The sequence below is a fragment of the Nannobrachium achirus genome (assembly GCF_963921795.1).
Source record: "Nannobrachium achirus genome assembly, chromosome: 20".
NCBI classification, from domain to species: domain Eukaryota; kingdom Metazoa; phylum Chordata; class Actinopteri; order Myctophiformes; family Myctophidae; genus Nannobrachium; species Nannobrachium achirus.
The window spans coordinates 37,968,940-37,981,515 of NC_137827.1; the positions used below are offsets into that span (position 1 = coordinate 37,968,940).

General features: G+C 43.0%; 1 protein-coding gene across 1 annotated transcript in view; it reads left to right on the forward strand.

Moving 5' to 3' along the window:
- Positions 1–12,576, forward strand: part of rock2a (rho-associated, coiled-coil containing protein kinase 2a) — a 75,240-nt gene that overhangs the window by 46,182 nt on the left and 16,482 nt on the right. The window contains exons 13-20 of the mRNA XM_080751447.1: positions 1,015–1,150; positions 3,679–3,770; positions 5,760–6,006; positions 6,712–6,818; positions 7,463–7,616; positions 8,314–8,474; positions 11,232–11,416; positions 12,194–12,263. Coding sequence (XP_080607573.1) covers positions 1,015–1,150; positions 3,679–3,770; positions 5,760–6,006; positions 6,712–6,818; positions 7,463–7,616; positions 8,314–8,474; positions 11,232–11,416; positions 12,194–12,263 — 1,152 coding nt within the window. The remainder of the gene's footprint in view (positions 1–1,014; positions 1,151–3,678; positions 3,771–5,759; positions 6,007–6,711; positions 6,819–7,462; positions 7,617–8,313; positions 8,475–11,231; positions 11,417–12,193; positions 12,264–12,576) is intronic.

A 12,576-nucleotide genomic window follows, 5' to 3' on the forward strand; every position in this document is an offset into this window, starting at 1 on the left:
TTTCATTTCATTTATTTGTTTTATCTGTGGGGGACAGTTATCAATGAATTTGGCATTCCAATACAGTACAGTATTATACAAGAGTCAAGAATGCAGTGCAAATATTTATTTTCGACTTTAATCCCTGACGTGTGACATTAAAACACAATATGTGTAAATAAAAGTAGAACTTAAAAACAGCTTTATCGGGCACAGTGGCTCAGTCGATAGTGCTGTCGCCTCAAAGCTAGAAGTTTGTGGGTTCAATTCCCGCCCTAACCCCTAGGGTAGCACAAAAACAAGCAGTAATCGCGGTCTGTATACTGCCTCCCCCTGGTCAGCCGGGGCACCTGATGGAGGGGAAAGGAACAGGTTGGAATAACGTGTTCCTTCGACGTGCTACGTCCTACCGGGAAAACTCCCCCCCCTGTCAGGTGAAAAGAAGCGACTTGGACTCCTCATGCATAGACGGAAGCATGAGGTCAGTCCGTTGCTCTCCCCATGTTGGAAGAGGGATAGTAGCGCCCAGGATTTAGGCCCAGTTTAGGCATTGGCACTGGGTGAGAAAATGGGTTAGGAAATCGTGGGTTAAAACAGTGGTTCTCAACCTGTGGATCGGGACCCCCAGGGGGGTCCCCAAATTATTGTTGGGGGGTTCCCCAGATGATTAGCTTAATGTGCAACATTGTTTTCTCACTCAACAGTAAACAAACCAACATAACGTTTAAGTGTATATATAGATTTCTAAAGTGACAATTTAAGGACTTTTTAATACCTCTAAAATGGCAAATTAAACATTGTCCAAATTGTCAAATATTCAGAAAATGTGCGTTGCGAGGCGTTGTGAGCATGTAGATCTGCTATTTTCACAATAGAACCGTGTTATACAAAATGTAATGCCTCAGCTCGTCAGGGTGGAGGGGTCCCCAGGTTAGAATATGATTATTTTGGGGGTTCGCGGTCTGAAAAGGTTGAGAACCACTGGGTTAAAACGGGTTTATCAAACTTTTTTCTCCCCGGGTTTCTGTTTGGCAGGTGACCGGTAGGAAGAACCTGGAGTCCAGCTTGAGGCAGCTGGAGAGAGAGAAGGCGCTGCTGCAGCACAAGAGCCTGGAGAGCAACCGCAAGGCGGAGAGCGAGGCCGACCGCAAGCGCTGCCTGGAGAACGAAGGTAGACTGGAAACTAGGGGTCGACCGATATGGGATTTTCATGTTCGATTTCGATATCGATAAGTCGTGATCAAAGAGGCCGACAACCGATATTATGAACCGATATGCATTTTAAGTAAAAAAAGAAAAAAATGTATTCCCCAATTTGAAATAGTGGTTAATTAATTTATATATTTTTCCCATCCTAAATGTCTAGAGGCTCACATCTAGTCGCCACATACTAGAATAGCGTTAAAAACGTATTCCGCAGCAGGAAATCGGTGAAAATCAGTAACCAAGATGCAAAAAAATATATATATATATATATATATATTTCCCCCCCGATATCGATATTTTGCGATATTAATAAATGTTATGAATATCGACTTTGATTATCGCCCGTTTCGATAATCGGTCGATCCCTACTGGAAACTGTGCTGCTCAAAGTGAGCCATAGGCGGCTCCACAGGGGGGGCATTGGGGGCAATGCCCTGTGCCCCCCTAGTCCAGTTTGGCCAGTAGTACCCTACCCCACCATTATTTTAATGTTGGGTGTTAATTATGTGTTATTTTTTGTTCTTTGTGATTATTATTATTATGAGGATACATTTTCAAATTCATTCATAGTTTATTGAAAATGCAATTTGTTTGGTGTCTATTCCTGTGTTGTTTGTGCATGCAGCATGGGAAATTCAAATCTTTTCAGTGAGAAAACTTGTAATGGACATTACTAGTTTTGCTCAAAACGCCACGAAAATCGGATTGCTATATGCGCAGGACAGGTGTGTTGAAAAATAAAGTGCCCCCTTTGGAAAATTGAAGGCCCCCCCTGCTGATTATTCCCTGGTGCCGCCACTGAAGTGAGCCAATATGAAAATTATAAAAAAAAAAAAAAAAAAAATAATACAATTATTTATGACAAAGAATGTCATGAATAAATACAGAAAAAAATTAGTAGCCTACTAAGCCTAGTGATACAATGTGGCGTGAAGCGACCGACACATTGCAAGCTTGTACATCTGCTATATACATCTGTGCAACGTTGTGAGCTTGCACATCTGCTATTTTCACTAGTCTGGGTCCTGGGGTCCTGAGTCTTGAGCTAAAAGGTTTGGGAACCAATGCACTGGGCTAGAGTCCTGCTCTTCAGCTGTTAGCCTGAGAACAGCCTCATTTATGGGATGGACTGACATGTCGTAGGTTTTACCACCACCTACTGGTTAAATAAATTACTACTTGATGTTGACAAAGAGAGAGGGGGGGGGGGGGGGGGGGGGGGGGATTCTAGAAGCTGTCACGACTGTGTAATCTCGATCCATTTCTTTTAGGTTTACACACCCTTCAAGTCCAATAAATGACCCATTTAACAATCTTGCACAATGCATATTCCCGCAGCCCTACTTTCCCTTTTTTGTTTTCAGCCATATGTCAAATAAATGATACAATATGGTATCTGATGTCCATGATGCACTTGTGGACCGCAAGAAATGCACACTTGAGATAAACAGAATCACACTCAGGAATAATATCTTTAACTTTAACCATATACGAAAATAGAATCTCAATGATGCTTTTTGTTCTTAGTGTGTCATAACGTTTCCAGTATCTCCTTATTATTTGAATATGAACATGCAGCAGTTGGAGAGTATTATTTGTATGGGAGGTTTAGCCATTTCCTGTGGTCAAGTGTAACTGTAATGCAGTCGACAGACTCGACACAAAGGCTAAAGTGAACTTTAGTTTTTGTTACTAATGGTATTTATGTATTTCTCTACTTGGAGAAGATAAAAAATCCTTTGGGGGTCGTCACCTTTGGGAAAGAAATCCACTTTCTAGCGATTGAGCGGAAAGATAATCGAGACCCCGGACGTGGTTGAGGTTTTGGCTCGTAATGTGTTGCTCTCTGTTCCCAAAGAGCGAACAGTGTGGTTGAGGTTTTATAGCTGCTACAGTTTGTGTTGCTCTGTGCTCTTTAACAGAGAACAGCCTGGTTGAGCTTTTAGCTCGTCGTTGCTGTCGGCAGAAACCTCTTATCTCCGGATTGTAACTTTTTGTGTTATTTTTGTAAATTAATGCCCTATTTAATCATACCCTACACTCTACAGCGTCACACAAAAGCATCAAAAGTAGCTGACCTGCAAGCTAAAAGCTTGTAGATCTGCTACTTTTCAGTGTTGATTTCGTTGACAAAAATGTTTTTTGTCGACTACCTTTTTTTCAGTGACGAAAACAAAATAAAAACTAAGCTATGATAACTAATACTATATATATTTTCAATTTTGTCAAAAGTCAACACTGCTACTTTTTGCTATGTTTGAATTTGAATGAAGTTTTGGAAGTAGGTTTTCCAGCCGACAGAGTAAGCGGAGTAAGCGACTTGTTATTGAGCTGAATTATTGTTATATCGTCCTGGAAATTGGGTTAAATATTCTGGAAAAGTTTTGGAAAAGTTTTGGAATTGAATTGGTAAAAATGTGTGGGAACCCTGAACAGTGAACAGCCTTCATACAGTGTTCATACAGTGTGTGTTTCTCTGTAACTCTCCAACAGTGAACAGCCTGCGAGACCAGCTGGACGACATGAAGAGGAGGAACCAGAACTCACACATCTCCAATGAGAAGAACATCCACCTTCAGAAACAGGTCGGCCACGCTCTAAAGAACATCCTAGAACATTTGACCGATTATTAACCCGTTTAGACCAAGGAAAGCCTATACCTTGTTTATACCTTTTCAAACCGGTAACGCATTACGTGTCATTTTAGTTGTTACTCTACTGTATATCGTCACTGTCGGGCAGAAAACCTTGTATCTCCAGGTGTCCACAGTGTGTTTCTTTTCTTTTTTTTTTTTTTTTTTTCGTAATCCAAGCCCTAGACCAGGGGTCCTCAATAGGCGGACCGCGGTCCATGTCCGGACCGCGAGGCACCGCCGACCGGACCCAGGACGAATTATAGTAAAGAAAAAAAAAAAGGAAAAATATCTCCACGCTTCGTTTCACTTCATTGCATGCGCTGTGAGTGTGAGAGAGAGAGAGAGAGAGAGAGAGAGAGAGAGAGAGAGAGAGAGAGAGAGAGAGAGAGAGAGAGAGAGAGAGAGAGAGAGAGAGAGAGAGAGAGAGAGAGAGAGAGAGGGACAACGACGAGCTGATTGGCTGATGCCAGCTAGGTCACTAGAGTTCATTCCACAGACCCAAAATCTTCCTTGCACAGACCACGGAGGCGAAGCGTCTCTCAGTAGTAAGCGTTCGGAGCTGCAGCCTGCAACAGCGCAACTATAAACCAGTGGGTTTCATTCACGCACAACAACATCAACGTGAATACGTTTGTAGGATTGTAATTTTCTCTCCAGAGAGTTTGTCGGGACGTGCCACCGCCGTCTCTCTCTTTCTGCATGGATATGCAGCTAGCCATGCAGCTAAGCTAGCTGTGAGCTGCACGCAATAGCCTCCCTACTCAGTACAGGAGTGAGCTACGAGCCGCTTTAGTCTCTGACGCGCGGTACTTGTTTTCAGATCGATATTCATGTTGTGAGAACTTGTGACACAAGCATAAATTATTCGAAAATTATCCCAGTGTGTTAAAAGAAAACAAAGCAACAAACATTAGCGCAAAATATCTCTGCTCCACTTTGATTTAAACATTCTGTAATCTCCCTTCAATGGGTTGTTGCACTTCAGTCAAGTGAGGTCCCCAAATGATTTTTGGAGGAATCCCCAGGCCAGATGACAGTCATAATTTAAGGACCTAAGACCCTTTTAATAAAGAATCTGGAAACAGACCATTACTTATAAATATATATATATATATATATATATATATATATAATATATAATATATTGGTTTTTCCGGACCCGGACCTGGTTCAAAAAAATATTTGTGGACCTTCAAGATTTCTATTTGAGGACCCCTGCCCTAGACCATCATGTCAAGAGTGTCGCACAAAAGTAGTGAAAATAGCAGATCTACAAGCACACAACGCCTCGCGCCGCGAGGCGTTGTGTGCTTGTAGATCGGCTATTTTCACTATTTTTTTAATCGTTTTTAAAATAATAAAAAGGAACCGGTTTTGGACATACAAGGTTTCCCTCCGACTAGTCTGGGATCACTTCACTTTTCGGGTTTGTAACCGGTCTGGAGCGGAAACCACAAAACGTCATCTTGTAGTTCTCAAAGGACTACAATTTGCCGGATTCAGTTTTAACCCAAAATATTCCCCTGCGCTCAAGGACACACTTTTAGGGCCTACCTAATAAACTCCTTGAGTAGTTTTACTTTTGAAAAAATCGTTTGGTATATGCATCTTTTAGTCCAACTTTTAGCGACTGGCAAGACTACACTAGGCTACTCAAGCATTTTAATAGGGATTGGGGAAACAAACAGGGGGAACCAAATCAAAGCGACGCCGCTTCTTCTAGTGGTTTCCGCGCTCTAGGCGGAAACCAAACGGCCTGTTGTGAACAAACACCAGGCTTTCCCCCAGAAAGCCTGGTAGGCGAGGTTACCCTCCGACAATAACGATATATCATCTTTTATTTATATTTTTTGCCGGTAATAAAATGTAGTCGACAATCATTTTTCGTCATAGTTTTATATATTTTAACACTTTTTCTTTTCCCCCCATCGTGTTCAGCTGGAAGAGGCCAACACGCTGCTGCGCGCCGAGTCGGAGGCGGCGGCGCGGCTGCGCAAGGCGCAGACGGAGAGCAGCAAGCAGCTGCAGCAGATGGAGGCCAATGGGCGCGAGCTGCAGGACAAGTGCTGCATGCTGGAGCGCTCCAAGCTCAGCCTGGAGAAGGAGAGCATCGGCCTGAAGGGGGCGCTGGAGGCCGAGAGGAGGGAGCGCGGCCAGGGCTCCGAGACCATCACTGACCTGATGGGTGAGAGCAGCGCTGTGTTCTACCTGTAACGCACGTATACGGCGTCTGCTGTCAGAAATAAAAATATGAATAGCGTCTGCCCTCGTGAACCTTTCAAAGTAGCGTATCTGATAGGCATTATGCCCTGGCGTATGCGCTGGCCACACGAATAGCCGCGGATCAAAGATTATAGTATGCCCTAAAAAAAAGTCTAGAACACACCACTGGGTGAGTCACATAGACCATCACTGACCTGATGGGTGTGAGAGAGAGAGAGAGAGAGAGAGGCATAGGATAGGATGGGATAGGACAGGATAGGACCTGATTGTTGTTGTGGGCACACCGGGGTGGGATCAGTTTAGTTCGGGAGGATGTCTTTCCCAGGTGTGTGTTTTTTTTTTTCCTTTTTTTTTTAAGCTTAGGTTTCGGCATTAGGGTTTGGGTTCAGCATAGTGTTTGTGAGGTTAGTAGGACTGGTAAATTAATATTCAAATCTCGGATATTCCTCAAATATATGGAAAATAGTTATATTCGAATATTAAAAAAATTATATATTATTATATATAATTTTTTCCCCATAGAAAATGACAAGAAAACAGTTTACCTGCAGAAGAGGGACGGCGTGAGCACTGCACTGCAATAAAGATTTTTTTTTGTTTTTATAACTTGAGAAACTCGCTCGCTGTGCCTTGTTTCTCTCTCACCTCTGATCTGGGTTTTGTGTAGGACGCATTTCTGGCCTGGAGGACGAGGTGCGGCAGGCGAGACAGGCTCTGTCCAAAGCTGACACGGAGAAGAGGCAGCTCCAAGAGAAGCTAACTGATCTGGAGAAGGTATGACCGTTGGACCATTCAATCTCCCCCGTTACTGAACAAACACTCTATAGCAATGATTACTATCAGAATATATATAGCCAAAACATATCACTTAACCCTACGTTTAATGTGCCCAACACTGTTGGTGGTTGGTGTCGTCATGTATAATATATCGTCTCTGTCGCGTGGAAACCTCAAACGTCAAGATTTAAATTAAAAAATGTCAAAAGTAGCAGATCTGCAAGCTCAAAAGGTGTCGCTTTCCCCCACGCTTTGGGCTTGTAGGTCTGCTACTTATGTTGCTTTCGTGTGAAGTTGTGGTATGATCAAGTAAGACGTTAATTTACGAAAAGAAATATGGAGATAAGAGGTTTCTGCCCGATAGCAACAATATCGTCGTTGTCGGGTGAAAACCTTGTATGTCCAAAACCGTTCGTTTTGCATTCTTCATTTTAAAAATGATTTAAACTAATGAAAACAGACGAACAGACGTCTGTTTTTACTACTTTTGTGCGACGGCCCTGTACGATGAAGCAGGGCTTTACTTTGCGAAAGAACATACAAATTTGAAACTTGGAGATACGAGGTTTCCACCCGACAGCGACGATATACAACATAAATAATTATCTTCTCTAACTATAACTCCGTCTTTGGCCTTGCAGGAGAAGAGCAACAAGGAGATCGATCTGACCTACAAGCTGAAGGTTCTTCAGCAAGGTCTGGAGCAGGAGGAGGCGTCCCACAAGGCCACCAAAGCACGGCTGGCCGACAAGAGCAAGATCACCATCGACGGAGCCAAGTCAGAGTCCATGAAGGGTGAGAGCTGTCACCTGAATGCCAGTGGTTGGAAGCGTGGTAGCGGGGCAGTCATTCCATTCCACAGCATTGTACTCTTAAGACGCAGTGCCATGATTTGGGTTCTTTTTCTGTTTTCGACCCATGATTCTGAACCTTTTTAATTTCATACATCAGGTCACGCACCTCCATTTGATAGGATTTTACGGTCTGCGTTCCAGAGATGAAAAAAATCACAAGTGGTCATTTAACTCTGAGAGTCCATTTGTGCACTCTCAGAGTGACACAGCCATAAGGGTCCATTTGGTTATATCAATCATTTAGTTGGGGGACCAGAGGTTCTCAATATGGGGTCAGGGTTCCTTGAGGGGGTTCCAAATGGACCCTTAACAAATCCGCAACTCTGAGAACGTACAAATGGGACCAAATTGACTCTTACGGGTCCATTTGTTCACTTTCACAGTTATGGCCGCCCTTGAAATGAAAAGGTTTTGAGACTCAACTGGTGTAGAACGGAGCAACAATAGCAACGCAATGCGGAACGACCACAACCAGCATTGTCGAAAAACAAACCTCTGTGTCATGTCTTTTTTGTTTTTGACAAATTTGATATTTAAGTGGGGTGGTCATTTACTGTCAATGTGTCCTGCAACGTGCTCATCATGGTTGTGTGATGTGGTTTCTTTCTTTCTTTTCCCATGATGCCCTGGGGCTCCAGAGCTGGAGCAGAAGCTGGCGGAGGAGCGCGCGGCCAAGCTGCGGCTGGAGAACCGCATGCTGGAGCTGGAGAAGCACAGCAGCATGACCGACTGCGACTACAAGCAGGCGCTGCAGAAGCTGGACGAGCTGCGCAGCACCAAGGACCGGCTCACCGAGGAGGTACGACGTGTTTGTGTGTCTGCACTGCAGTGTTGTTTATGACAGCACATTTTGATTTAGTTTTAGTCATGGTCTTTTGAATCAAATGTAATTTAGTTTCAGTCATAATTTAGTCACCTGAAAAGTTTTAGTTTTAGTCTAATTTTTGTTGACTAAATATCATAAGATTTTTAGGCGACTAAATCTACAGTTGATTTAGTCGACTAAAATGTATTTTGGCAGGCCTTGATGGCATCGTAATGACTGATTTTACACTTGGTTGTGTGCTGAAAATAGCAGATCTACAAGCTCACAACGCGTCGCGCTGCGACGCGTTGTGAGCTTGTAGATCGGCTATTTTCAGCACGCAACACCTGAGAGCAACCAAACATAAAATGACTCTCTTCTCCACTAGTCCCTCCTTAACGTTTTAGTCTAGTTTTTATTTTGTTGACGAAATTGACAATATATTTAGTCTTAGTTTTAGTCATCACAGCTTAGTTTTTATTTCGTTTTCGTCAGTGAAAAAAACAGACAAACATTTTTCGTCACAGTTTTAGTCGACAAAATCAACACTGCTGCAGTGATGGGGAAAGTACTCGCGTGTTGTGGTTAAGTAAACGTATCAATACTGCAATGTTAGAAGAAGTACTCCGTTATAAGTGAAAGCCCGGAATTCAGAATGTTACTTGAGTGAAAGTACAAAAGTTTTGGCATCAAGCAGCGTCGTAGCCACGAGTGGGCCTGACTAGGCCTAAGACCACCCATTTAGTTTTTGTGCCGACCCAAAAATAACTAAAACATTTGCGGCGTGGCGCAGCGATGCACGGCTATCTAGGAAGCAAAGAAAGACGCCACAGTTTGATTTGATCACAGCTTAGTCAATTATGAAGCGATTTCGAAACTTAAAACGTCTCCATATTGCTTGGGAAGTCCACTTCCATGACAAAGAAAGACACCATTTGATTTGATCTCAGCTTAGTCAATTATGAAGCGATTTCTAAAATTAAAACGTCTCCATATTGCTTGGGGAGTCCACTTCCATGACAAATGACTGTATTATGTCCCTGTAAATATTTAAATGTTGGCTATTTTAAAATAGCCGATGTACAAGCTTAAATCTGTGCCCACCCACATTGTGCCAGGCCTAGCCAGTTGGTAAATCCTGGCTGCGCCGCTGGCATCAAGATGAACCAAAAAGTAAAAGTGCTAGTTATTAAGAATGTCCCGTCTAAATGGTGTGAAAGTCTTTTGAAAATAGCCAAGTTTAAATAGGGTTCAAGTGGTAAATGTATGTTTTGTAATAACTAGCCCTTACCCGTTCAAAGATATGAGCTCCAAAATGATGTGCAGTGTGTGGGTTATGGGATGTGCACTGTGCATACAGTATATGAGGGATGGAAAGTAACTTTAACTGGTGCTTGCATGATAATATGTAGGAGCATCAATGTAAGAAATGCCCGTTTCGTTTAATGGCTAACCCCCCCCCCCCCCCGCCTGCCCGCCTGCACACACACACACACACTCCCCCCCCCCCCCCCCCCCCCCCCCGTGTGTGTGTGTGTGTGTGTGTGTGTGTGTGTGTGTGTGTGGGTTTGTGTGTGATTGTGCATGGCCTGAACAACAGCGCCCCTCCCTTAACATGTGTGGTCACAAAAGGTACTGTAGGCTAAATAGATATAGATACACCATAAAAATGCTATTATACAGCATACGATTTGTGAAAGTGACAAACGGGCTTCACAGTTATGTCAGGTGTGTTCATATGCTGATGGTGATGCGATTTCAGATCAATTGCTCCAGCCACCGAGGAGAAACGCTGTTTCATACAGACAGACACTCACTCAGACAGACATTCGCAAAATTATAGTATAGATAATCAAAATCTACAAAGTAACTAGTAACTCAAGTTTTCAAATAAATGTATGTAGTGGAGTAAAGGTACAACATTTGGATCCGAGATGTAGTTGAGTAGAAGTAAAAGTATGTAAATCGGCTATTTTTGGCTTTAGTGTGTGTGTGTGTTTGCTTATGTTCATGCCTTCTATGTTATTGTGGACCAGAGCAGTGGTCTGGCATGTTAAGCCCATTGACTCGCTGTGTACCGTACTTGACATTACATACAGTAGTACAACGGTTCCGAGGCATATCGCCGTTTGTTAGGTTTTGAATGTTAATCTCAATTTGTCCATTCAACCACATTATTATTATTTAGACTTATATCAGGGAAAATTGAACCCAATATGCAACAGAGGTGGTGTAAGTGTGACATCTAGTGGCTCGACGTTGTCCATTGCACCTTTTATTTTAACCAGGCAGGTTGGTTGGTATAGGAGCACGTTTTAACCCATTAAGACCTGGAATTATTTTGTACTTTAGCTATTGAAAAATAGCAGATATACAAGCTCACAGCGCGGCACCGAGTGCCGCGCTGCGAGCTTGTAGATCTACTATTTTTTCAAAAAATCTTTGAAAATATATTTTTCAAAGCAAACCTTTGTAAGCCCCTGGAACAACGTATTTTGAGATGGGGGGGGGGGGGGTCTGCGGCCAAATACATTTTTCAAAAATAGCAGATCTACAAGCTCGCAGTGCGGCACTCAGTGCCGTGCTGTGAGCTTGTATATCTGTTATTTTTCAATAGTTAAAGCATAAAATAACAAAAAAGTAATAACGCGCAATGCCAACGGATGGCTTTGGGTTTCATATCATTCCCCACTCCTTTCTCCCTCCCATCCAATCTCTCCCTCCCTCCCTCCCTCCCTCCCTCCCCTCCAGGTGAAGAACCTGACCCTGAAGATCGAGCAGGAGACCCAGAAGCGCAGCCTGACCCAGAACGACCTGAAGGCCCAGAACCAGCAGCTCAACTCGCTGCGCACCTCGGAGAAGCAGCTGAAGCAGGAGACCAACCACCTGCTGGACATCAAGCGCAGCCTGGAGAAGCAGACCCAGGAGCTCCGCAAGTCAGTGCTCGCTACGTTGTTCTTAGCTGACCTGAAGAAGTCCTCCCGTTTGTTACAGTTAGATCTAGATCAGGGGTGGGCAACTTTGATGATGGAGAGGGCCACTATATTTTCACATTCACTCCTATGGGTGGGCGATATGGTGATAATTATCGTTGAGACGATACAATGTCTGCACGATATGCCTTTTCAGAGGTATCGTATATATCGTGATACAATTGAGGAAGCCTTATAAAACAGAGATTCATTGCAGAATTCATTTAAACCTGCATTTTGGTCTAAATCAGTAGTCAAACTTTAAAATGTCAAGGTCCTCACTTAACTCTGACAAATGAAACCAAATGGACCCGTAAGGGTCCATTTGGTTTCATTTGTATACTGTCAGAGTTACATACTTGTAAAGTTCAATTTAGACCTCCCAAAAGGAACCCAGAGAGTCTAGTTTTTGTCAAGTAACTTGAAAAATAACCATAAAAAACAATGTGAAAAAGAATCATGATAGAATCGTGTATCGTGATACAGCTTGGGAAAATATAGTGATATTTTATTTTTCCATATCGCCCACCCCTAATCACTCCAGAGGGCCACGATGCATATATAGTAAAAAAAATTGCAAAAATAGCCGATCTATGGGTCTAAAGCCATAAAACATTTCTAACTTATGTAACATTTCAGATAACTAAAAATATGACTAAAACTAAAAAGATCTAAATGAACAACAGATGAACACATGATGGCTGTAGAAATGAACTGAATATATGTTTTCCCCCCACACAGGGAGCGACTAGACTCAGACGGTCAAATGAAGGAACTTCAAGAGCAGTTGGAAGCCGAGCAGTATTTTTCTGTGAGTCTTATATTTGCCGCCAGGGGCGTCACACCAAATTCTGGGCCCTGGGTACAAGGATTCACTTGCGGGCCCCCCATGAATGTTAACTATTGAAAAATAGCAGATATACAAGCTCACAGCGCGGCACCGAGTGCCGCGCTGCGAGCTTGTAGATCTGCTATTTTTGAAAAATCGTGAAAATGTGTGCCAAGAAACCTATGTTTCCATGTCAGTGATGCTCAAACTTTTTCATGTGAAGGACCCCCCCATCTCAAAATATTTAGTTCCAGGGACACCCCAGAAGCAAAATTTTAGTTACAAATGTTCATTA